Below are 24,028 nucleotides of genomic sequence, written 5' to 3'. Positions count from 1 at the left end.
ATGATTGGGCTGGGAAGGTTTCAGCTACTGAAAGGCTGTTTCCCAGGAAAATCTGCAAAACCTGCGATATTCCCTATGAAATTGGCAAGCAAAGGAGGCCAGACCCAGAATCTATAATCCAGCCCCTCATTGATCCTTTCAAGGTTAGAATCAGCCTTCCCCCCAAACAGGCAGGTACCATCACATAGCATTTCTATTAGGTTAGCCTGGGCCCTCTCTGAACTCACAGTGGATCATTACGAGGCTTGTAGGATTATGTCTTCGGAACAACCCACTGAGCATTCTACAGAGTCCAAATTCACTCTCATGGTGTGTTTGTTCACATCCTGTCAGGCTTAGTGAAATGCTCTCTTAATATGTAAGGGAGATTTTACACTACCATCTGTGTGGGTTGCATTTCAGAAACAAAGGGCAGGGCAATCCAAAAAGAAAACTTTCTTTCTCAATTTTTTTGATTCAGGGTCCAGAGGAGTCTCAGTGAATGAGACACGGTTCTGCCTGAACCAAAATCTATTCCACTACTAGACTCACCTGGGCCAGACGGGTCTGTAAGAACATGAGATCCCCATTTCCAGAGTGATGGTGGGCGGGCAACCTGACAGTTCACTGCTAGGGTAGAAGTAGACTTTTCCAAAACTACTAGGATAGGCTCTACTGATCCGTCATAAAAGGCAAACAGTGACTCTAAATCTGAGGATGCTAGATGCAAAATTTCTGTGAGGATGTCAGCTGCCTACCTCAAAATGACTGCAAATGACACTGCGTCCTTCAAAAGGAACCCCGAAGGGCACTCTATGTCAACGTCAGGCAAAGTATCTAGGCCACTTTTGCAGGGCCAGAGAGTCGATCTCTATGCTGCCATCATTGTCATGTTCAACAAAAGTAGGCTTGTGGGTATGATCTGAGTCTAACCCAAATAGGACGATCCGTATGTCAAAAAATTCATCTCTAGGCACACTTCTATATTGAGATTCCTTCACCAGTAAGCATGCCCAGCATCAAGAACACATCAGGATGTCCTTGGGAAAGTTTTCTGCAAGATGCAAGAGGCGGCGATTGCGAAGACAGTGCCAGTGGGGAACTGTCTCAGCTGATGCAAGAATGGCACTAGAAGATGGCTGAACAGAGACGAGTGGTGCTGACGGAATACCTAGTAGTGGAAGGCCAGGTGAAGGATCCAGTGTATCCATGGGGTTAGAGGACGCACCAGCAGGTACATAGTAAAACAGAACTAACTTCATCTGCATGAGGGCCACGTCTTGCACAGGGGTCAGTGACCAGGAGCTGGAAACTCCTAGAAACTGAAGTTAGCTAGTAACCCAGTGCAAGAGGTGCGCCAGGGTGGCATCAATGAATTTCGGCTCAGAAGACAAAGCCAAGGCTTAAGGAAAGGCTTTGTATAGGCACCCCAGGGTCCTATCATATGAGCATTACCTCGTCCCCAAATAATTCCTCCTCCTGAGCTCTTTGTGTTTTTTCTTTGATTTGTCCCCAGATATCTTGGATGACTTGCCAGTAAGTGACGAGTTGGAGGATCTGGACTGCAGTTGGGTCCAGTGGGCTGGCACTATGAACAACTTGACCTCCCTCTCCCTAATAACCTTGGGATGCATGAGACCACATTTATCACACAACCTGGAGTTGTGTCTCAGCACTGGACACCATGGGCACAACACAGCGGGGTCTGAAATAGATAGTTATGTATAGCAGGATTGGCACTATTTGAACACTGATTTTCTGGGAAGTGACATCCTGTTAGCAGTGCAGGAGATTATTTTTTAGGGTCAAAATCATTACAAAAAGAACACTCCAGCTGTGTGTGGGTGGGAGCGGAACAAAAAGAATGTGTGGTTACGCCAAGAAGGCTATTGTATGGCTCCAGTATCATTGATGATCCAGGCACTAACAATGTTAAGCCTCCTACAGTGGAAGAAGAATGGTTCAAGTTTTCCATATCCAGCCTGGCACCTGGAGGGTTTCAAGAGGTGAGGAATCTGTAGGTAGAAGTATCCATCAGAACAAATATTCTTTCTCAGCTCCGCCTGTATTATAACCCAATGTGATGTCGAAATCTGAATAATTATGAACTCTCACTAAGCACCAGCTATGATGAACAGGAATATTTTAGGAGAACTGCCAATGATTAGATCACGTATATGGACACCAAGCTCTTCTTATCAATCTGCATCGTATTTATACAGATAAAAGTATTGCAATTATATAGATGTTGAGATAAGGTCTTTATCACTACAATAAATTAGGAAAAATTACTAATATATGGGATTGTTGGGACATGAATGTCCGTTATATTGTATATGGGAGTGTACTCCTGTCCTCAGTCCGACTACATGTGTATTTGGTATTCTGACATTTAATTTGACCCTCATGCCACGCTAATCTGTTCTGTGATGCACACAAAGCTTGCCCTCACAGTGAACAGAGGACTAATGTTCCTGTCTTAGGTTTATCACAGAAGGCTGTATACCGTAGACCAGACATTTTATCTATGTCAATATTAGTGCAGCCTATTGACCCCTCACTTGTAAAGTCCCTCTGTTAAGTGAAACTCAGAACCTGACATCCTCTGTGCATTTCGAGAGAGTGTATGTGTAAAATATGCAAGTAGTACATGTGGGGTAGTAGAATTCTGTGTGTATGAGTCTGAGTACTGAAGCCAGTGGGATCAATTTAGGATTCCCCTGGTTTTGCATGGCCCAATATATAGAATGAGGAAATCTTCCACGAAGAGTGAAAGTGTATTGTCAGCATTCCTGTGCCTAAAGGGTGGATATCAAGACACAGAATTGAGGAAAATGGAGACAGTGCTACCTTTAGAAACTCCTTGAAGACTTTGTTAGCAAGGGCCTGTTGATTAGTTCTTTCTCCCTTTTGGTTGATGGTAGGAATGACGTGTGGGATTGCATTTTCTGTTTCTAGGTTAGGCCTGCCCTATTGTCTCGGATTACTGCTTAAGAAAGAATGATGACGGCCAGGTGCAGAACCCTGACACCTTATTGTGCCCATGTTGTTGGTGCTCCACTCTGGAGACAGCCCTAGTGGAGCATGCCTTGAAAAGCATTGCTTTACACAAAGGCTGTGTCTAAAGAGCAGCCTCAGAAGAACACCTGAACCCCCCAAACCAGGTCTGAATCTTAGGACAGTTAATCCACACACCTTGTCTAAACAATGTGTATAGAGGTGAGATCCAAACCATCCTACCTTGTTCTAGTTTCAGGTTCTTCATGACCAAGTAAGGGAGAACTCCACAAAGTTCTTGAAGCACTGCTGTGTGACTAGGGCTGGTGTGTGCCTCACAGCAAGTCTCCTAGATCTGAGCGAACATCACCTTCAGGCTGCACTTTCTGCTGGAAGAGCTGAGAGTCAAGCGGTCAGTCTGCCCCTCGCGCGCCACAGGAAGAGATTCTATCCACAGACGGATACAAGACCCAGGGAAAGACTGCCCCAACCATCCAGGAGGGGCCGTCGCCATCGCCCACAAGAGCACCCTCCCCCTCATCACCTCCAGCGAAACCTTCCCCTCCACCGAACACCTGCACTTCCAGATCCAGAACACCCCTAAAGCCACACTCCGGGGAACCCTCGTCTACAGACCACCCGTCCCCGAACACCCTTCCCCACCACAATCACCGACTTCCTTGCACCCCACGCCATCGCCTCAACAAACTACATACTCATTGGAGACCTGAAGTTCCACCTCGACAACCCCAGCGACCCAAAATTCACTATCCTTCGTGACAACCTCGCCAGCATCGGACTTAAACAACTCGTCAACACACCGACCCACAGAGCAGGACACACCCCGACCCCATATTCGCGACAGGAAACAGCGTCCAATTCAGCCACACAACGCAGCCGCCATGGACCAACCACCATTGCGTACACTTCGCCATCAACAAACCCAAGGCCCCCAAACCAGCCCCAGGCCCACCACGAAGGAACTGGAGCAAGGTTACCGACGAGCAACTTAAATCCACCTTCACCCGAGACAACCACACCTGGGCACCCGACTCAAACGACGCAGCCAGAGAACTCCACACCTGGATATCCAACTGCGCAGACGAGCTTGGCCCACTACGCTCATCCAACAAAATCCTGGCCAACTCCACCAACTCCAAGGAACTTTTCAGTGTCATTCAAGAATTCATCAACCCAAGCAGCGTAGCCACAGACATCACCCCATGCCAAGACCTTTGCGACAAGCTTGCAACCTATTTCCACCTCAAGATCAAAAACCTCTACGACAACTTCATTTGACCATCCACCAGGTGACACACATGGCCCCCTGCCCCCTAGAGATACCAGCCAACCCACCATCTCCAACTGGACACCAATTACGGCCGAAGACACCGCCTCGACCATGAAAAGCATCCACTTGGGGCCCCCACCGAACCCTGCCCCCCTCAGATCTACCACAGAGGTGCGTCCGCCATCGCACCCGAACTACAACGCACCATCAACACCACCTTCAAAACAGGCACCTTCCCAGACTGGAAGCACACAGAAGTCAGACCCCTGCTCAAGAAACCCACAGCTGGCCCCACCGACCTCAAGCACTATTGGCCCATCTCGCTCCTCCCCTAGGCAGCCAAAGTTGCAGAGAAAACAGTCAACAGGAAACGGACACGATTCATTGAAGAGAACACCGTCCTCGAACCCGTACCAATCCAGATTACGAAGCAACCACAGCACAGAGACCGCCCTACTCGCAGCCACAGACAACATACGCACCCTCCTGGACCAAGGCCACTCCGCAGCCCTCATCCTACTCGACCTATCAGAGGCCTTCGACACAGTCTCCCACCGCACACTAGTCGCCAGACTACATGGCGCAGGCATACAAGGAACAGCACTGGACTGGATCCGATCATTCCTCACCAGAAGAAACCAAAGGATCAGACTACCACCCTTCCTCTCCGACCCCACGAAAATCATTTGAGGAGTCCCACAGGGGTCATCACTGAGCCCCACCCTCTTCAACATCTACATGGCCTTGCCGTGGTCTGAGGGGCCAACGACACCCGGCTCATCCTCTCCCTCACCAAAGACCCCACAACTGCTAAACTCAACTTCCAGAAAGGAATGCAAGACGTTGCAGTCTGGATGACCAACAACTGCCTGAAGCTCAACGCCGAGAAGACAGAAGTCCTCGTCTTTGGTACCACCCCTTCTATATGGGACTGCACTTGGTGGCCGACCGCCCTCGGAAGCCCACCTACCCCCTCAGACCACGGCAAGAACCTCGGCATCGTACCATGAACCGACAGGTCAACGCCGTCACCGCTAGCTGCTTCAACACCCTCCGCAAGACCTTCAAGTGGATCCCCCTGAGTCAAGGAAGACAGTCACCCACACTCTCATCACCAACAAACTGGACTATGGAAACGCACTCTATGCTGGGATCAACAAGTCCCTACTCCGCAAACTCCAGACAATACAGAACACCGTCGCCAGACTCGTCCTCAGCATCCTCCGACACATCAGCGAACACCTACGAAGTCTCCACTGGCTCCCCGTGGAGAAAAGAGTCAGGTTCAAAAACCTCACTCACGTCTACAAATGCCTACACAACAATGGACCCAAATACCTCAACGACAGAATCAACTTCCACGTACCCAAAAGAAACTTCCGATCTGCCAACCTTGCACTGCCCGAAACCCAGCGCATCCACAGAGCCAGAGCAGGTGGAAGATCATTCTCGCACACTGAATCCAAGACCTGGAACGAGCTACCAGCAGACATCAAACGCGCCCCCTCCCAGAACACCTTAAGGAAGACCCTCAAGACCTGGCTCTTCGGCTAAACAGATCTGCACCCCCCCCCCCCCTCAGTGCCTTGAGACCCTCACGGGTGAGTAGCGTTCTTACAATTCCCTGATTGATTGATTGAAAGAGTAACCAAGCATGTTAATATTCTCAGGAACACCCAGAGAAAGCAGATTGCCTGACAGAGCATAGGCAGAAGTGAGCCATGCTGCAGAGAGTCTCCCGGTCTCTTTCTGCCGTTCTTTGAGAGACCCATGAAAGATAGATGTATTCTAAGGCAGGCTGCATCCACCTTGTCATGTGTATGAGCCTTGGTTGGGGCTCTATCTACCTTTTTGTGTCATGGCCCAGCATGGGTCTACAACTGTCTGCCACATGTATCGGCCCACGTGGGAGATGCACACTGCATCCCGTATGTATCTGCCCCAGTCAAGACTACAAACTACTAACTGTGGGTAATGGCCCAGCAAGGATTTAACTGCCTGGCTATGAGCTTCAGTTGGGGTTGTGCCACAACTATCTTTCCGTGTACTCGCGTCCTCCCAGAAGCAGACTAAGACTGCAGAGGGCATCTGCACATCAGCACCCGAGCATCAGACTAGTCCACAACAGCTTCACCTGGTGAGGATGAGAGTGGTAATGTGAACACCAGCCCAGTTTAAAAAAGAGTTTGTAAAATAATTCATTTTATTTTCCAAACGCATAACGCATTTCTATCAGAAAAACATGTTGCATTTTAAATGGCAGTGAATTGTAGAAGGCCACAATATGCAACATACCTCTTTATTATTCACGAAGTAGGTCGAATGAAGACCCACTACGATTCGGTATTTTGCAAACCGACCAATTAATACATGGGGCTAGTTGCAAAATACCAATGGGTTCACTAAAAGTAGATGTGCAAATTACAACCACTTTTAGTGAATGCAATATACGTACCTCTGGACCATAGTGTTCTGTTTTCTACATAACCGTCAAGGACCATAAGCATGATTTATTTAGTTTCAATTTAATTCAGAATTTTTTAATATTCTACTTATACTGTACTTTGTACCATCTCAAATGTTTCTATTGAGACTTTTATATATCATTAATTTTGCAGGAACTATTGCGCTCAACCTCCTATTTTATCAGATTTAAAATCTAATCAACACATTAGTTTAATTAATGGAAGTTACTTCCTGTTTTAGCAAATTAGTGGTATTTGCTCATTTTTTATCTCATTTCAGAGAGGAAGATGCAATCATGTCTTATGTATCTGTATCTGGAACTGCCGTACGTGTCCCTACTACATCTTCAGAACCAGCTACTGCAGTGCAATCTGCTGAGGAGGTTTCTATGTGCAGGTTTCCCTTTTCCAAAATGGTCATACCAAGAAATGGTCACTACCACCAACAGTCCTTTTGTGGCACTAAATGTACTCCCAACCCTCTTCTCTAATGAAGAATCCTGGTATTGACACATTTTTCTTCGCCAGTTGGAGTCCTCTGAAGAGGGTCAAGGTTGAAAAATATTAATTCCCAACATACTACCATGCTGAGTACATGATCTACATGCACGTGCCCGGCTGCTGATCACGGCTCAGGAACGATAATTCAGCCACTCTTTCACCCAGGGCAAATCTTGCTGAGGTGATATCGGATGTCAACAGCAACATATTCAATTAAGGTATTTATGATGATATCTGGGACACAATGTCTAAGGGTTTGACCGATACATTGGAGAATAATTATGATCGAGTTGCTTGCTGAAAATGGTGCAAATCATGACCATAATGTCCCTTCAAATGACCTTTAATGGAATTTCTGATTTGGTAATACATTTTTGTCTTCTAACTACTTACCTTTAACTCTCCTTTTTTTAAGGTTTATAACGGTATAGATAGTTCCCCTTGACAACGCAAAGGTGCAGGGTGACAGGGGTTGAGCACTGGGATTTCAGAAAGTCACAAGGCCTAGCCACCATGTGCATCTGCATCCTTGTGTCCGCTGGGTTGGGCATGACCCCTAAAGCCCCCGTGAGGACATTACCCACTATGCTTTGACTTCAGCTATGAGCAGCAGAGTTTGAGCACAGGGTCTGGCCTGTGGTCATGAAAAGTCATTACAATTCTGGGTCGGTGGCTAGGCAGGACCAAAACATAGACTGTTATAATAGAGTACCTCTGTAGACCTACATACGACTGAATACATCTAACATATTTATTTTGCCAGTTTGGTGTCATGAGCCTTGTAAAAAGTGGTATACACAGCATTTATATTAGGTAGGGGAGAAATAGGTTTCCACCATATTTAGTCAAATAAAATGTTTGAGAAATGGGATAAGAGAAACTTTACAGTGGTGTGGGGTATATAGTAAGTCAGGGCTTTACCATATGGCTAGAAATGAGTAAATGGAGATTTAACGACAAAGAGAAGTGCGCCCCTCAAAAGGAACAGGTTATTTGGAAAGAAGGGGGGAACAACTTGGAGTGCACTGTTTTTCTGGTGGCTGTGGGAGGATGGCCAGTTTATACCTGGTAGGTGTAGGAAGTTCTGCAGCAGCATGTACTGATTTGCTTAGTTATCAGGAGTAATTTCAGTTCACTTCAGAACATTATAAGAGGAGAGACTCACATCGTGGGTTGAGATTGAAAGTCATGATATGCAAAGAGTTTCATAAAGTTGGAATGAGGCTGAGAAAGCATAGTAAAACCTCCTGCTATTTGGAGTAGTGTGGGTGAAGGTGGATTGGGGCTTTTTAGGTAAATCAGCCTATTCTGATTTGTATGTGAGTCTCTATTGGCATCCAGTGGAAGGAACTCTGCATGGGTGTGAAAGAGTTGAATTCTATTCCGCCATCAGTGAAGCAAGCAGCAGCATGGTGTACCGATTTTAAGGGATATGAGTGCAACTTCAGAGAAGGGGAAAAAGGCCTGTAAATGTGCCTAGGCAGGAATGAAAGTATCCTCCAGGGTGACTGTAAATTCTAGAAGCATTAACAGATATGAATGCATTCCGTCTGCCTTGCCTAACAGTGAGTCAATTGAAGACTATTAGGTTATAACAGAGCATTTCACGGTTACAGTATGCAGGAGGACAATCCCTCCATCCTGTATGTTGGAACATTTATGAACTTTGTAGAATCCTTGAATTTTTCCTTGTTCAACAGTATCAAAAAGGCGCCACTCTGTCTTTATGCAGTCAATACTATACAGTGTTGTATGATACAATAGTATTCAGTTGGCTGCAAAGTTGAAACACCAAACACTCAGGGCCTGATTAGGAGTTTGGCGGTGCGGCGCCGGGTCTCCCCTACCGCTTCACCTCCAAAGCAGTGGTCGCGATGTGCCCCATATTAGGAGTTTCCTCCTGTCTGGTGGGCTTTGCTTTGGTGTTCCCATGGCGGTGCCTCTAAAAATGGGCACTATAATGGGAATGCCAAAAACAGTTCCTGCGCGGCATGGACTGCTAAGTTCATGCCGTGCAGGAACTGGTGTGCATACACACGGGGACACTTGTTGTGCCCCCCTGTGTGCATCCACATGACGGTAGGCAGCAGGCGGCCCTATAGGGCACCTCTGGTTTTCCCTCTGCTACGGTTTTCATTAACCCGTTTGCTGCTTTGAATGTTCTGCGCCAGTGCGGAACATTCAATTAAGCGGGCAGGGCCGCGTCGGCCAACGGACGTGCGCTGCACTACCGAGGTAGTGCTCGCGACGGCAGTTGGCCGACAGCAGCAGCAAACGGGTTAAGTAGGAACCGCCATGAAAACCGTGGAGAGGTAACTTTAAATATGCTTGTCAGGACCAAGGTGGTTCCACCAAGCATATTACTGCCACCGCCACGCCCACGCAGTCTGGTGGTAAACGGACCGCCAGACTCGTAATCAAGCTATCAGTGACTTGGCAAATTTATAGACTGCAAATTTCAGGTTGACATTTCTAATGATATGTCAGCTAGAAAAGCTGAGCATCCACAGAGGCATCGTAAGTAAGCACGAAAGGGCACTTTTGCCAGAAGCAAAAGATAATACATCACAATGTCAACTATTAGGACAACATGCAAATAATGCATTGCATACTTACCAGTAACATATCAGTGGCCAACCCAGTTTGCAGACATGACTCAGTCTCTCACCTCAAACTTTTCAAGGCGTTATTCTTCATTTGGAAATACTATTATTGTATAAGTAAGAAAATTTGCATTCTATAAAATCGATATGGTCAGTCACCAATAGTAAAATTCACAAATTCAGAATTCCTCTGTGCAAATATGAAAACCCAGTGAGGTAATTCTTTGTGTATAACAAGACTATCAGATTTGAACAATGGACTCCTTCATTACTAGTGTTTCCATTAGTAATAAAATACTGTCATTCCAGCATGCGTCAATAATATTTCCGAAGTCAAGAAAATTGTAAAAATCACAAGCATGAAAAACAATACTAATGATTTTAAGTCTGTAAAGTGCTGAGATAATGTTACCTTCCACTTCGGAGTTAATACTCTTACTCAGTTTTCCCAGGTCATCCACATGATGCTCCCTACAAAACATGACATTTTTCGTTATATTTCTCATACAGTAGCGAAATAAACAACACTACAAAAATGATAGGGAAGATGTTAGAATACTTTCACAGATGTTCTAACACGTCTTAACACAAATACAAGTGATTACATTATATATGTATTGAAACGTTCTTGCTGGAGAAAGTTTACAGATAGTTGTCTTTACCTCTTAAAACTATATCTTAGAACATCAGACAGTCATAAAAATAAAGATTTAACACATTTTGCAGTCACAACACAAAGTTAATTTTTTTTGCCATCAACATGGTAAAAAAAATGAGTTTAGGAAACATGCCCCCAGATGCATCAAAGTCATGTCATGTCATGCGATTCCTTAAATGCAATCTCAATTTGAGAACTTGCAATTATTCGCGAATTCTTAAATTGCAAGTGCATGAACCCTTGATGCATCTCAAATGACATTTTTGTGGGCGCAAACGGCCGAATTTTGCGATTCGCACCGTTTGCGCTCGCAAAAATGCTTGATGCATCTACCTGATGGTAGCTAAAGTGTGAAATCATAAATTGTATTACATTATTAACTGAAAAGAAGACGAAACATGTGGAACTTTTTATATACTTCCCATAACATGTTACTTCTCATTTGAGGCATGGAACTCATTTCAAATGAATATTCATGCAATCTTCACAAATGTAAGTAGTTGTTAATCAAACTGAAAGGAGATTAATGACGAACTGGAAAAATGTGTACCTAAAAATGAGTCTTTCACGTAAAGCAAAGCAAAATGATGACATATGTTGATATAGTTTTCCCACTTGGACTTCAAGTACTCTTAAAAGGACAGGTAATTACACAAGGATTACTCACAATAAATAAACCCAATATAAAACATAAACCTTGAGCTGAAATTAAAATAGTTAGGAGCAAATAGATTGTTACACTGAAATCTAACCGGGCTATTCACAAAATTAAATTGCAGTTGTTAGCAATTTACACGGCTAATTTACTCTTACACTTTTGACTAACTTTACTACTTTAGACTATTCACAAAATACAAGAGAATAGTTACATAAACGTGTAGACTTACATGTCTCTACCCCCTGAAAAAGTGGATGGAGCCACATTTATGAATGTAAGTCACTACTGCCAAAAAGAAAGAGTTGTACAGCCTGCACTACACATTACCAACCACTGATACTACAACTCTACCCACAGAAAATAATCGAGACAGAGACGAGACCTAAAATAAAACTCCCTAGGAAAGAATGTTAAATTAAAATATGTAAAATAGTTGAAAATATAAATAAATATCTAACGTAAAATAAATACAGAAAATTAAAGTACGAGTTACTTACCTTCGGTAACGATGTATCTGGTAGAGACGATTCTAGCACCAGATTCCTTAACATAGAATTATACCCAGGCGTGAGACTGGATCCGGAAAACTTTTCTGCCACAGCACCCCTGCGCGCCGGGGGAACGGCACCACGTGACTCCGTCCGACGTCGTCCGCGTTCGTGACGTCAGCGAGGATAAATAAGTCACACCCCGGCGCGCCTACGTCCGTTTTCTTCGGAGACCTTTCCGCGCCACAATGCGGAGCCATCACAAACAAAACTGTGAGAATGCTGGAACAGTGTGCGAAAAAATCAGATAACAGAAAGGGAAGAAACGAATGGTGTGGAACCGCACCATCCAGAATAGTGCCAGGCACTATGGCACCAAAAATCATGAAAGGAAAGAACAGAGAACAGCTACTGCAAGCACGCCTGCAAACAATATGACAGCCTCCCAAGGGGCAGAAAGCATTTGTAAATTTGCACAGCAGACGAAGAAGTCTGCAACCACAGCCTAGAACCGAGAAGGGCATCAAGGCCAGAACGGAAGAGGAATGACAATTCACCCCCAGACAACATCAAGAGGGAGAGACATCTCCTACAAGAGCTAAGGGGTGAGACCCGGCCAAGGGACCTCAACCCTCAGAAGTGCAAAGGGGCCAGAAGTGCAAGCATTGAGAGGAAGAAGAGCACAAGCAGAAGCCACACTGGAGACCAGGGTACAGGGACGAAGAAGCACCCATGAAATCATCAACCAAGCACCAGAAGGGAACAAATGGAGCCAAAAACAAGACAAGTATCCCCCTAGGGAGGGAGTAAGAAAAGGCACTCGCAGAAAACAACCACCCAGAGGCAGGCGAGTGCAGAAGACCAAAGAAAGGTTCTCGTAGAACGTGGCGGCAGGGCGGGTCGTGAAGGAATCTGCGGCTAGAATTGTCTCTACCAGACATATCCTTACCGAAGGTAAGTAACTCGTACGTCTGATAGGGACTACTAGCCGCAGATTCCTTAACGTAGAATAGATACCCTAGCCATACCAAAGAGGGAGGAGGGTCTGCTAGAGGACCTCTCCAGCCTGGACGAAGCAGGGCCCCAATAGGGGATGAGTCACAGGGACAGGGGGAATAACCAGTCCCCCCAGGCAGAAGAGAACCTCGTCACCACTAAAGAACACCGGCCCCAGAGGGGGTGCATGATGACGACAAAAAGAGGTGGCCCAACCCTCATCAAGCAGGAGGAAGCAAGGACAAGGCGAAAGGAGGCCAGTGCACCCCAAGCACAACCAAGGAACCAGGGATCTCCACCAGAGGCGTACAGAGGAAGAAGAGCCATCCACAGACTCCAGGGAGAAAAGGCAGAAACGCAAGCAAAGCCCTCCACCGGTAAACACACCCAGTGAAGAGGGCAGCCGAGCCTATCACAGCTGGAAGTCAACAGACAAGACAGAAAGGCGCCTCAGCATTAAAGGCAGGCGTTAGAAGGAGAACGTGATCTCACAAGATTCCCGCAGAACAAGAAGCATGAACGCCAGGGCCCACGCCAAGGCCCCCGGCCACAGAAAAGAAGAGCAGACGGGTGCAGCCAGCCGCTGACAAGCGCCACAAATTAAACGCCCCGACAATGTCGGGCTCAGAACAAGGGCAAGACCAGAAAAATTCCGAACGACCCCTAAAAGGGGACCGCTACAGACAGAATCGAACCACGAAGAAGTGAGATCAGCTAGAATACAAGAGGAGAGACAAGTAGGACGGACCAGGCCGTCAACACAAGAAATTATCCCCTCAGAAACACCAGACAGAGGACCAGACCAAACAGCAGAGAAAGGGCAATAGCCCCACAGCATCACGCCATAGATGGCCAGGCCACGCTCAAGTAAGGACCAAGAGCCGCACCAGCGTAATACAGCGACACCAGGAAAGGTGAGTAACCCACAAGGGGGAGTCCACGCCCTCCCAGCATAAGACAGGGCTATACAATAGCTGTAAGTATACCACATAGGGGAGTACACTTCCCAAAGAAAGCATGGGAACCACTCTTAGGGAAGATAATCCCACATCAGAGAACAAAGTATAAACCTGCGGCAGAAACCACAGAAGGCTTAGTAATCAGCCAAAAGGTACATTCTCACCCAAAAAGGGGGCTGAACCAGCAGCCAACAGAAGAGAGAGGCCAACCAAATGACCCCGAGGGCACGGTAACCCTCACAGAAAGTGTAACAGCCGCTCCAAAAACCGAATACCAGAAGCAAAGTGGGATATCGACTCCCACCGAGCCCCGGAGGATCAACAAACCAACCTACTGAGGAGGAGGAGGAGGAGGGGGGAGGAGGACGGAGCCCCGCAAGAAGACGCTGAATGACAGAGTTTGCATGAGTATTAAACATAAGGACCCAGTCAAAAGGCAGGTCAACCAGACGCTTTCTAATATTTTCTGGAAAAACAGCATCACGTAGCCAAGCATTGCGACGGAGAGCCACCGAAGTGGCCATAGCACGGCCAAGAGCATCGGCAACATCCAAGGCCGCACAAAGAATAAACGCGGCCAACTCCCTACCATCCATGGCCCCGCAGATCAGCACAGGCACCCTCATGGGAGACAAGAGAAACCAGAGACTCCACAGAGTCCTACAAGCTAGAAGTAGCCCTGCTCAACACACACAAAGTGTTAAGCGCCCGCAAGGCAGTGCTGGACGAAGCGAAGACATTACGCCCCCATGAACCCAACCATCGAAACAACACCACAGGCAAAAACGGAAAGGCATTCTGCAGAAGAGCGCCCTGAGTAGATAGGTGGAAAGAAAGACAGACTGGGTCGTGCGGAGCAGGACAATGGAGATGCAGCAGTGCATGAGGCACTAGATCGCCTGTGGCAGGGCGCCCCCATAAGAGAATTATGGAGTGACGCTTCAAAAGGAAGGAACAACTCCCCTGGTGGAGAATCTCCAAGTGGTTGTCTGTAGGAAATGGAGTGACAGGTTCACCCATCCTCAGAATACCAGCAGCCATGGAAATTGCCAGAACAAAGGCAACACTGGCCTCTGTAGGGCACCGCAGAGGGAAAAGTAATTCCTCCGTAGGAGACGGCTGCAGACTGAGCCATCCGTCCCCATGTCCCGGGGGAAGTGGCCAGCCCCGGAATAGTGGGGATCCACAGATGAATGGGGAAGGCGGAGATGCCAGCCGCGAGCCACGGAAAGAAGGGTTCGTGGATTAAGGTCGTGGGGACGGCGAACAGCCTTCCCTGGAAGATGCTGGTGAAAAGGCAACAACACGGCGCCCTGTCTCCGGGGAGGAACACACCAACAGATGACAGACCTCCGGAAAAGAAGGGACCCCAGGAGACTAATCCAAAACCCGACACCGGCGCGGCTCCATGGAGTCTGCCACCGGTGCCTGACCGACATTGACCGGCGCCGGAGGGGTCATCCGTGGCGCCAGACCGACTCCTGCCACCACGTGCTCTCCAGGAGAATGGGGCGAGGTCGATGCCGGAACGGCGCAGCCGCAGACCTGAAAAGGTGCCGGCTCGGCCTCAGATCGAGCAGCCGCCCACGTCGAGGACCGATGGGGTCTCGGGAGGGTGCCCAGGTCCCGGCCTCCACCCGCGACTCCACCAGAGCCAGGTAGGCAGGCTCCCGGCGCCAAAACGGTGCCGGCTCCACCTCTGGTGAGGCAGTCGCCTGCTCAGAGGACTGAGGGGGACTCTGGGACAAGCCCGGAGTCCCAGCGATCACTTGCGACACCACAGGGAGCCCCATAGGGATTTGCGCCGAGGCAGGGATGCAAGGCGCCAAAGAGGGGAGTCCCGACGGACTGCACCTCAATGACGCCACCCTCCTATGACTTGAAGCCGAAACCTCTGGCACGGGAGCCGCCGGCGACTCCGTGGAAGTCTCTGCGCGAGGCAAAGGATCCGCAGACCTCATAGGAGGTGGAGGAAGGGCCAAAGAAGCCTGCAGCACTGCAGCGTAGGCTGACATTTGGGCCCTATTTGCCTCCGCGCCGGGAAACGGCGGGTAGGGAGGCGACAGGCGGGGGCGCCTGTCCCGGGGTGAGACGGCGCCCATCGCGGAAGGAGGACAGGGCCTCGGACACAAACTGAAGGACCTACCAGCCGGTGAGTCACACCTTGCCTCCGAGGTAGGGGACGGACGCTGGGACGACACCGACCTGGACAAGCGCGCCAACAGCAACTTCATCTGGCGCTCCCGCCGTGATTTAGGCTTAGGGTGCTGGCAGGCGTCGCAACTCTCCAAGTCGTGGTGCTCACCCAGGCACCACATGGAAATCGGGTGAGGGTCCGTCGCCGACATAGGACGTGCACAGGAGGTACACGTCTTGAAGCCCGAAGGCATTCGCTCACTGTTCCACGGAACGTCAAAGCGTAAAAAAAGGGAAGGCCAGAAAACAGGTCAGAACAAAATCCGGATCCAGAGAAAAAACTGACGTAGGGGCGCAGGGGTGGGACTTATGTATCCTCGCTGATGTCACGAACTCGGACCAAGTCAGGGGGAATCACGTGGTGCCGTCCCCCCAGCATGCAGGGGTGCTGTGGCAGGAAAGGTTTCCGGATCCAGTCTCATGCCTGGGGATAATTCTACGTTAGGGAATCTGCGACTAGTAGTCTCTATCAGATACATTTATTTTGTAATAAAATATTGTAACAATTTTTTATTTTATAAATTATTGTAACATTAATTTGTATTAAAATATAATTTAAATACTATGAATTTTATACATTACTTATAAAAATTATTAATGCATAATGTTTTTTACTTTATGAGAGAATTTCTTTTTTTATCTAAACTTTAAAAAACATTTTAATTTACTATACTTAAATTAATTAAAAATGTAATTCAAAACTAGATTAGTAGTGCTGTAGCATTTTTTCCTTTGTTCTCAATTTAAAATAAACATACAATTAAATTACATGAATATTTAGCAAACGTTTTTACTAATATAATATAAAGTTTAATAAACTTTTTTAATTTCCCTTCAACTTTACACAAAACGGTTCTCTGAATCGGTCTTTGGGGGCCCGGTGCAGGCCCCCCATCACCCAGAGGCGTACAACTGCGGCCCGTGGGGGTACCCAAGGAACCCCTCTTACCAACCATGCACAATGTGGCAGGCACCATGGGGTGCCAATCACAGGGTGAAAGGTTTTCTCCACCCACCCCTTTTTACAATGGGAGCCTGTGTTCTCGTTCGGAACACAGGCTCCCTTTGAAGTCAATGGAACCCGACTGAACGGTGTTGGGAAGCATCTTAATCGGTCGGTTGGACTCGCAGAACCAGATTCTTTCAGAAACGATTCCGAAGCCGATTCATTCAGAAGATTTCCTTAACCAGATCGTAATCGACACTTAAGTTGTAAACTTCCCTGTGTGAGATCTCCCAAAAGAAAAGATATGCTAGGTGGAAATTGATGAAAAGCAGTTAATAGTACTTTAGAAGTACTACAGTATAACTACAAAACGTAGTACAAAATGCAGTTTGTGAATAGGTCCTGTAGATGTAGGTTTGTGAATAACATTTGAAGCCTCTATCCTCATCAACTATGTTTGTACTATGGCTTCTGTAATGAAGTTGATGTTATATTTTTCCATGTGCTTCCTAAGCAATATTTTCTCTATGTCAGTCAAGGGAGGTTAGGACCGAATGCTCAATACTGTGATACATTCACGTATGGTCTGCCTCGAATCGAGTACACTATAGCAGTAGCCTAATGATTGATTAAATATGTTTTCAACTGCAGATGTAATGCGAATGTTCTCTAATGTGAAGGGAACGTATGGAGAAAACTGCAAGCATGTGGATTGAATCTTGGTAAATCACACCAAATATGTATCATCTACTGGAGAGAACCTTTACCCTGTAGGTGCAGGTGCCTCCACCAAGGATGGAGAAAGCCTTCCAATAATGCAATTCAAACTCAGTAAGGTGGGCACTCAGTGGCCTGCTGCTCCAAATATGATTTATTCAGACACGAAACCCATGTTATATCAATGCATTTCAGGGTCCTCCACGGCTTGTTCGCAATACTGATACAATTGTAGATGGCATTTGTTATAGAAACATGTGGAGCAGGACAGCACACAGAAACTAAAGATCTACAACACAAAATCCCTGGAATTATGGGTGCCATCTTATAAATTACGAGGTAACACATTACTGCTTGTTACATTTTCACATTATTTCAGCAATATACATGAACACCAATATATTCATAAATTAATTCCTCTTAATACGCAACAAAAATCATTTTCAGCAATAAAAAGAGATGATATTTAGGTATATTCTATATAGCCCCACTGAGATTGATAATCCATATAGATAGTAATGTATGTATATGTTTAAAATGTTTATACATACATCAACCTCTATAAGGATAATCATACAATATGGATTATGACGTGTTATGACCAAGCTTAAAAAACCTTACTGCTATTGTATCAGCATAGAGAACAAGGCGTGATGTTGGCTTCCATGAGTTGTGAATGTGAATAAATTGGAATTAGAGCAACACACCACTCACTGCCGGCCTTGTTTAAACTGAGATATATATATATATAAATATATGGACACACTCTCTTCAAAATCGGCGATAGTGACTCTGTGGTTATGGTTGAGATTTTTGCTCCATAGGAAATTATTTTTTCGATATGACAACTGCAGCGTTCTCCCAAGCCTCGGAACATTTAAATGAGTATGCCACACATGGAGCTTTGTATTACACATTTTTATTTCTCAGCATCTAACTGTTAACTGAACATTCTAAATCATGAATTCTATCAACCACACCCAAAGAAATGATGTCACTGCTCTACGGAGTCCATTAGGAATCAAAAGAGTCCCATCCTCTCTAACTCACAAGATACTACACCAATTACTTTGGCACTCTTTCATGAACTGTACAAAGTTTAGCAGTGACCTGGTTCATCCACATAAGGATTCACATTTAGAATTTCATGGTGATTTGTAGGTTAGACATAAGTAATGTTTGGGGAGGAGAGATCTTAAAGAACTAATTCCGATTTTAATTTCTATAAGGATTTATTCTGTCTGATGTACTAAAAACCTCAGAGTAGATTTTCACAAAGCTGGGCATGAACTTTACTCGAAATCAGTGTCGTTTTCAGATTGGTGGAAAAACATTATTTTAGCTTGTGAAAGGGGTTTTGTAACCACTTAACATTCTGCTAGTGTGTGATGCACAATGTTTGTTAAGGAATAGATAAGACCCTATCTGCAACTAATACAGGCATCTATGGAGGAGGGCAAGCACATGCGAGTCCCCCACACCACACGCAACAAACAGATGCTTAGAGTTTAAGTAACATTTTCAGTTTGTAGCATATGTTGCTGTAGATACTCATGCTAAGCACAGACTGTGAAGCACTACCCCCCTGAAGCAGTGGTTAGCTTTTGGATGATGAAGATGTTTGAAATAAGGTCCTTAATACAGTCTGGCCTATCATGGCTTGTTGACTGGCTATAATATACACACAGTAGTGCTTAGTGAAAGTATGTGGAGGTGACCAAGTAGCTCCTTTAAAAATTTCCAATAATGGGATGTTCCCTTACCCAGGAGAAGTGCACCCTTGGTGGAGTAGATAGAACCCTTTTTGCTTTAAGATAGCAGGTCTGAATACATTTGGCTATCCGCTTAGCTATCCCCGCTTTTGAAATGGGCTGTTCTTTGTGCGGCTTTGCAAAAGAGACTAATAGCTCATTAGATTTTTGAGATTTTGTGGTTTCTGCCCATGTAATGCATAAGAGCTCTTTTAACAACCAGTGAGTGAAGGTCTCTCTCTACAATGGTTGCTTAAGTTGAAAACATTACACCACATTAGAGATAAACTTATGATTGGTTCTAAGAACCAATGTCTCCTTGTGTACCTGTATGAAAGCTCTTTGAAAGTTAGCAGTTGCAGTTCAATAATTCTTATAAGAGATGTAGTAGCCACTATAAACGCCAGCTTCAATGAATGAAATTGAAGGAACATGTATACATTGGCTCAAGCAGTCCCATGAGCCTAGTGTGGACAACATTGAAGTTCCACAAAGGAAAGGGAGGGAATCTTGGGGAAACTACCCTTCTAAGACCCTCCCTATAAGCCTTAATTAGTGGAATCCGAAAAAGGGATTGGTTCTCACTATTTTGTACGAAGGCTGCAATGGCAGCTAATGGCGAAAGAATGGAGCAAGAAGAGGCATGCTTACTGCAAATGCAAAAGGTAGGCAATAATGTCCTGCACTGTTTGCTTTATAAAATCTAGGTTCATACAAATACAGTGGGAAATTAATCTTTTTCCATTCTGACGCATTACAGGCCTGTGTCGAGTGCTGTCAGGCGTACTTTAAAATAGACATACTCTCCTGAGAAAGGTTAAGGTGGCTAAATTCTAGCTTTGCAGGTGCCAAATCGCAAGCTTGAGCTGTCCGCGATTCGAATGTCTCACTCCCTCCTGCCTCTGTGTTAGGAGGTCTCATTTTAGTGGTAGCCTCTTGTGAGGATGGAAGATCATCTCTAGGAGAATGGAGTACAATGATTGTCTGGCACAAGTCAGTGCTACCAGTATGAGGGTTAGTGATATTTGCCTGAGCTTTCTCACTAGATATGGAAGTAGTGGGTGAGGCAGAAAAGCGTAGGCAAATATCCTTGATCAAATCATTCAGAGTGCATTGCCCATGGACTGTGGGTTTGGAAACCTGGAGGTGAAGTGTTGGTACACAGAGACACACACACACACACGAGCGCACCTACACGTACGCACACACACGAGAGCACACATACAGAGACACACACCACACCTCCCCCCCGCCATCCCCGACCCCACACACACACGAGCGCATACACGCACACATACAGAAAGACACCTCCCCGCCGCCGCCCCCGCACACACACGAGCGCACACACGCACACACGCACACATACAGAGACATACATTCTGCCCCAAGTGTCATAGAGTTCGTGGCCGCGCCCCACTAACGGAACCTGCAGTAGATTCCCCGGACGTGCGTCAGACAAGGCACGGTGAGCGAGGGGCGGTCAGGAGTGCGTCGGCGATCGTGAGGGAGAGGTAGGCTGTTTCTCCTGGGGGACTGTCGGCACTGGCGCACTGACCGGGACTCGGGCGGCAGGTGGCAGGCTCACCGGTAAGTCGGCAAAAAAGCGGCTTGCGGAAGAGTGTGCTGGGAAGGTGTGTGGCTGTCTCTGCCTGTCTCTGCCTGTCTCCGCTGCAGCCGCCGCCATCTGCGGCCGCTGGCAGTGGGCGGGGCGGGACGCTGGGCGTCTGGCCGGGCAGGTTTGCTCACACTGATATAGTTCTGCCCCCCCTGGCCCCCCGGCCCTCTGAACCGCATGCTGCTGCCGCCGAACGGGGGCTGCTCTTCTTACGCTGCCTGGGTTTCCTCACGTGTCAGCCTCACATCCCAGTGCCCCCATAGGAAGGAAGTCCCGTTGTGCTTTGCCTTACCCTGTCCTCCTCGGTCGGCGGCCACTTTATGTACTGTCCTCTCCTGGCCGGCTTAGTCTACCGTCCGTGCGGTGTTCCCTGCAGTTATTCCAAGCTCTGGGGCTGCTCCCCCTGCCATCCTCCCCCCTCCACCCAAGTTTTGCAAACACCAGCCAGGCTCGGCTGCTGCCCGTACCTTAACTGTGACCGGCTGGTGTGTCATTGGATCCCCTCGCTCCACTATCAGTGCTTGACCCCATTGGGGGTGCACAAGAGGTGAGATTCGAGGTGTGGTCCTGACCCCCAGTCCAGTCTCGTTTGGCCCGGGCTCAGTGGAGTGGCTTCCTGTAGGCAAACAGTGGTGGTCGGAGATAAGGTTCAGTGCAGGGGGGTGCCTGAACCCAGCTCGCCTCGTTCTAGCCAAAGACGAGGGAGTGCGCAAAAAGTGCCAGGAAAAGAGCCAAAAAAGCATTAAAACTGCACCCCCTTCAGCTAACCTCCAATTGACACCCCCTGGTCGACAGTGCAGTTAGCCATCGGCCAGACACCGGCTAACTAGCTTCCAACGCCAGAAGCAGCTAAGCATCTAGCTTTCAGACCCCGGATAAGTCAGAGCCTGCAGACCCATTAGATCCACTAGAGATCTAATACATCACCACATTTTCAGATCTTCAACCTGAAAACAGCTCCGGCGGCGGCGTCTCTTTAGCCGCTTTAGTTACAACTCTCACTACAGCTTAAAATCGGTTCTAACAACCGTCCAAGCAATGAGATCCGGGAAAATACGGAAGTCTTTAACGGCACCTAAACGGCGGAAATCAAAACAGCAGGGTCCAAAAGACGAGCCCCATCAGGGAAACCACAAGTCCGTCTTGGCCCATCAGGAAACAGCGATTAAAGCCTTGCCAGATGGTAGCTGCAACCTCAGCCCCAATAGCAAGAGTATGGACACGCCAATAGGCTTAAAACCCCCGAGTCTATTGGCCTATTTCAAAAAAATTCCATCAACGACCAATGGATTCTTAAAATCCCAGTCGCAGGAGTTAATTAACCCCGTACCCTCGGATCAGCTTGCCGAGATAAGTATGCATCCCCTGCAGCCGCTTTCTCCACTACAGTGGTCAATGAGAAATAAAGAGTTAGCGCAACCACCGGGAGTTTACATCTTTGGAGCAATAACAAACGACCTATCCCCGGGCTGGCAGGGGAGCCCTGATCCCAAACAAAACCTAACCATGCATCATTCAGAGCCGCCACCTGGACAACAGTGCCCACGCACAGGAGCGACCAACCAAGGAGTACCCCCGCAGCAATCTCCTCCGGGGAGTTTACAACACCCTCCAGGCCTTCTGACAAATCATACTCAGAAACCAGAATTAACAATAACCTCTACTCAACAAGTCCTAGATATGACAACAGAATCAACAATGATTCCCCATCGCCAACTAACCCTAGCACAAATACATGCGCAAAACTCGTTTGCGCATAACAATATTCTACAATTATCCCACTCACCTCCAAGTATAAGCTCACCAAAGGAGCATTTTGTTGCGTTGAGTCCTCGGCATACAGCTCTCTTATCACCGGTATCCTTATCGATCCCCCCACAAAAATCGCCCAAAAACCCTGATCCAAACGACCAACTTTTAGCTGACCTTTCATTCTTCTTTAAAAATAACCAAAATCCAACCAACCCCACGCCAATCCTGAAGTCCAACCAAGAAGAGTCTACAGCTATAGGGGCTTGGCCGCAACTTCTTCAGACGATGCAACAAATAGTCAATGCGCTGAACTTTCATTCGGACAAACTGGATGTGCAGGTCGATCTTCTGAATACTCTGGCACTATTCACGGCGGGGATCGACAGCAAACTTGACAAACTGAACAATCTAATAATAGGAGCGCAAGCTTCAACTAAGCTCATACAGTCAGTCTGCTGCTGCTCCCCAATTATTGACTCACTATCATCACTTCCAGGCTTCTTAACCAGCGTAATAAATGAAGTTAAGCTGCTGAAGGGAGGCAATCCCCACACAACTTCCTGTCAGCAACCACAAAGTATAGAAGATCTAGACTACCCATGGTCTATTGCAAACAAAGGCATTAAGTCAAGCTGGGGAACCACTCTCAGGCCAAACCTGCTCAGCGAACAGCTAAAAACCGGCAAATCCAATGCTTCACCAACGGGTCCTGCACCGTCCCAAACGATGACCGATAACACTGGGGCCCTCAGCGAGTGTTCCATCCGTCCGGACCACCAAGTGACAGGGCAAACGGCTTACTCAATGTCTTCAGACCTTATTAAAGCGGAAGGAGCATCAGCCCCCCCTCCACCCTGCAGTAAGAGAGAGCGTAAACGTTTGCGCAAACAGAGAAACAAAATAAGGGCAAAAGCAACAGACGCCCACCCAAAATTCTTTCCCCTTTTCGATATGGAGGCCAACAAAAAAACCCTAAGTGAGACAGCTCCACCATCAGCCCCAGCAAACTCTAGTGCCAACAATACTAAAGCAGTTCCACTAGAACCTATAATTCAATTAATTGAGGGGAACGCCCACGACTCAACCAAATCAGCTGTGAGAACAGCAGCTGCCGAGTCCAGCACAGTGATAGAACAACAAAGGACGACCACTGATGACCCATCTTTACCCGAGCCCATAGTGCCTCAAGAAAAATCCAAATTAGCAACAGGCACGACACAGCCCAGTGTAAACCCTAAAACAATGACAATGAATTTTACAAAAACTATTCATAATCCAAAAACAACTGCATTTAAAAACAATCAGCCTTTATGGAAGGCCCCTTTTAGGCCACCACAACAGGATCAAGAATTGCACGCAGACCCCGCTTTGAATAACTTCAATAAGATGGCTCCGAGTGAAAATAATAAGGAGAACAACAATGACTCATCACACTCCCACATCCTATTGGTACCAG

General features: G+C 47.0%; 1 protein-coding gene across 1 annotated transcript in view; it reads right to left on the bottom strand.

Moving 5' to 3' along the window:
* MFSD8 (major facilitator superfamily domain containing 8) overlaps window positions 1-24,028 on the bottom strand; it is a 193,637-nt gene that overhangs the window by 64,196 nt on the left and 105,413 nt on the right. Inside the window, exon 7 of the mRNA XM_078676796.1 lies at window positions 10,249-10,307. Coding sequence (XP_078532922.1) covers window positions 10,249-10,307 — 59 coding nt within the window. The remainder of the gene's footprint in view (window positions 1-10,248; window positions 10,308-24,028) is intronic.

Source organism: Lissotriton helveticus, chromosome 2_1 (genome assembly GCF_964261635.1).
Source record: "Lissotriton helveticus chromosome 2_1, aLisHel1.1, whole genome shotgun sequence".
Lineage (NCBI taxonomy): Eukaryota > Metazoa > Chordata > Amphibia > Caudata > Salamandridae > Lissotriton > Lissotriton helveticus.
The sequence above is the reverse complement of the archived record's forward strand: the minus strand, read 5'-3'. Positions and strand labels throughout refer to the sequence as shown.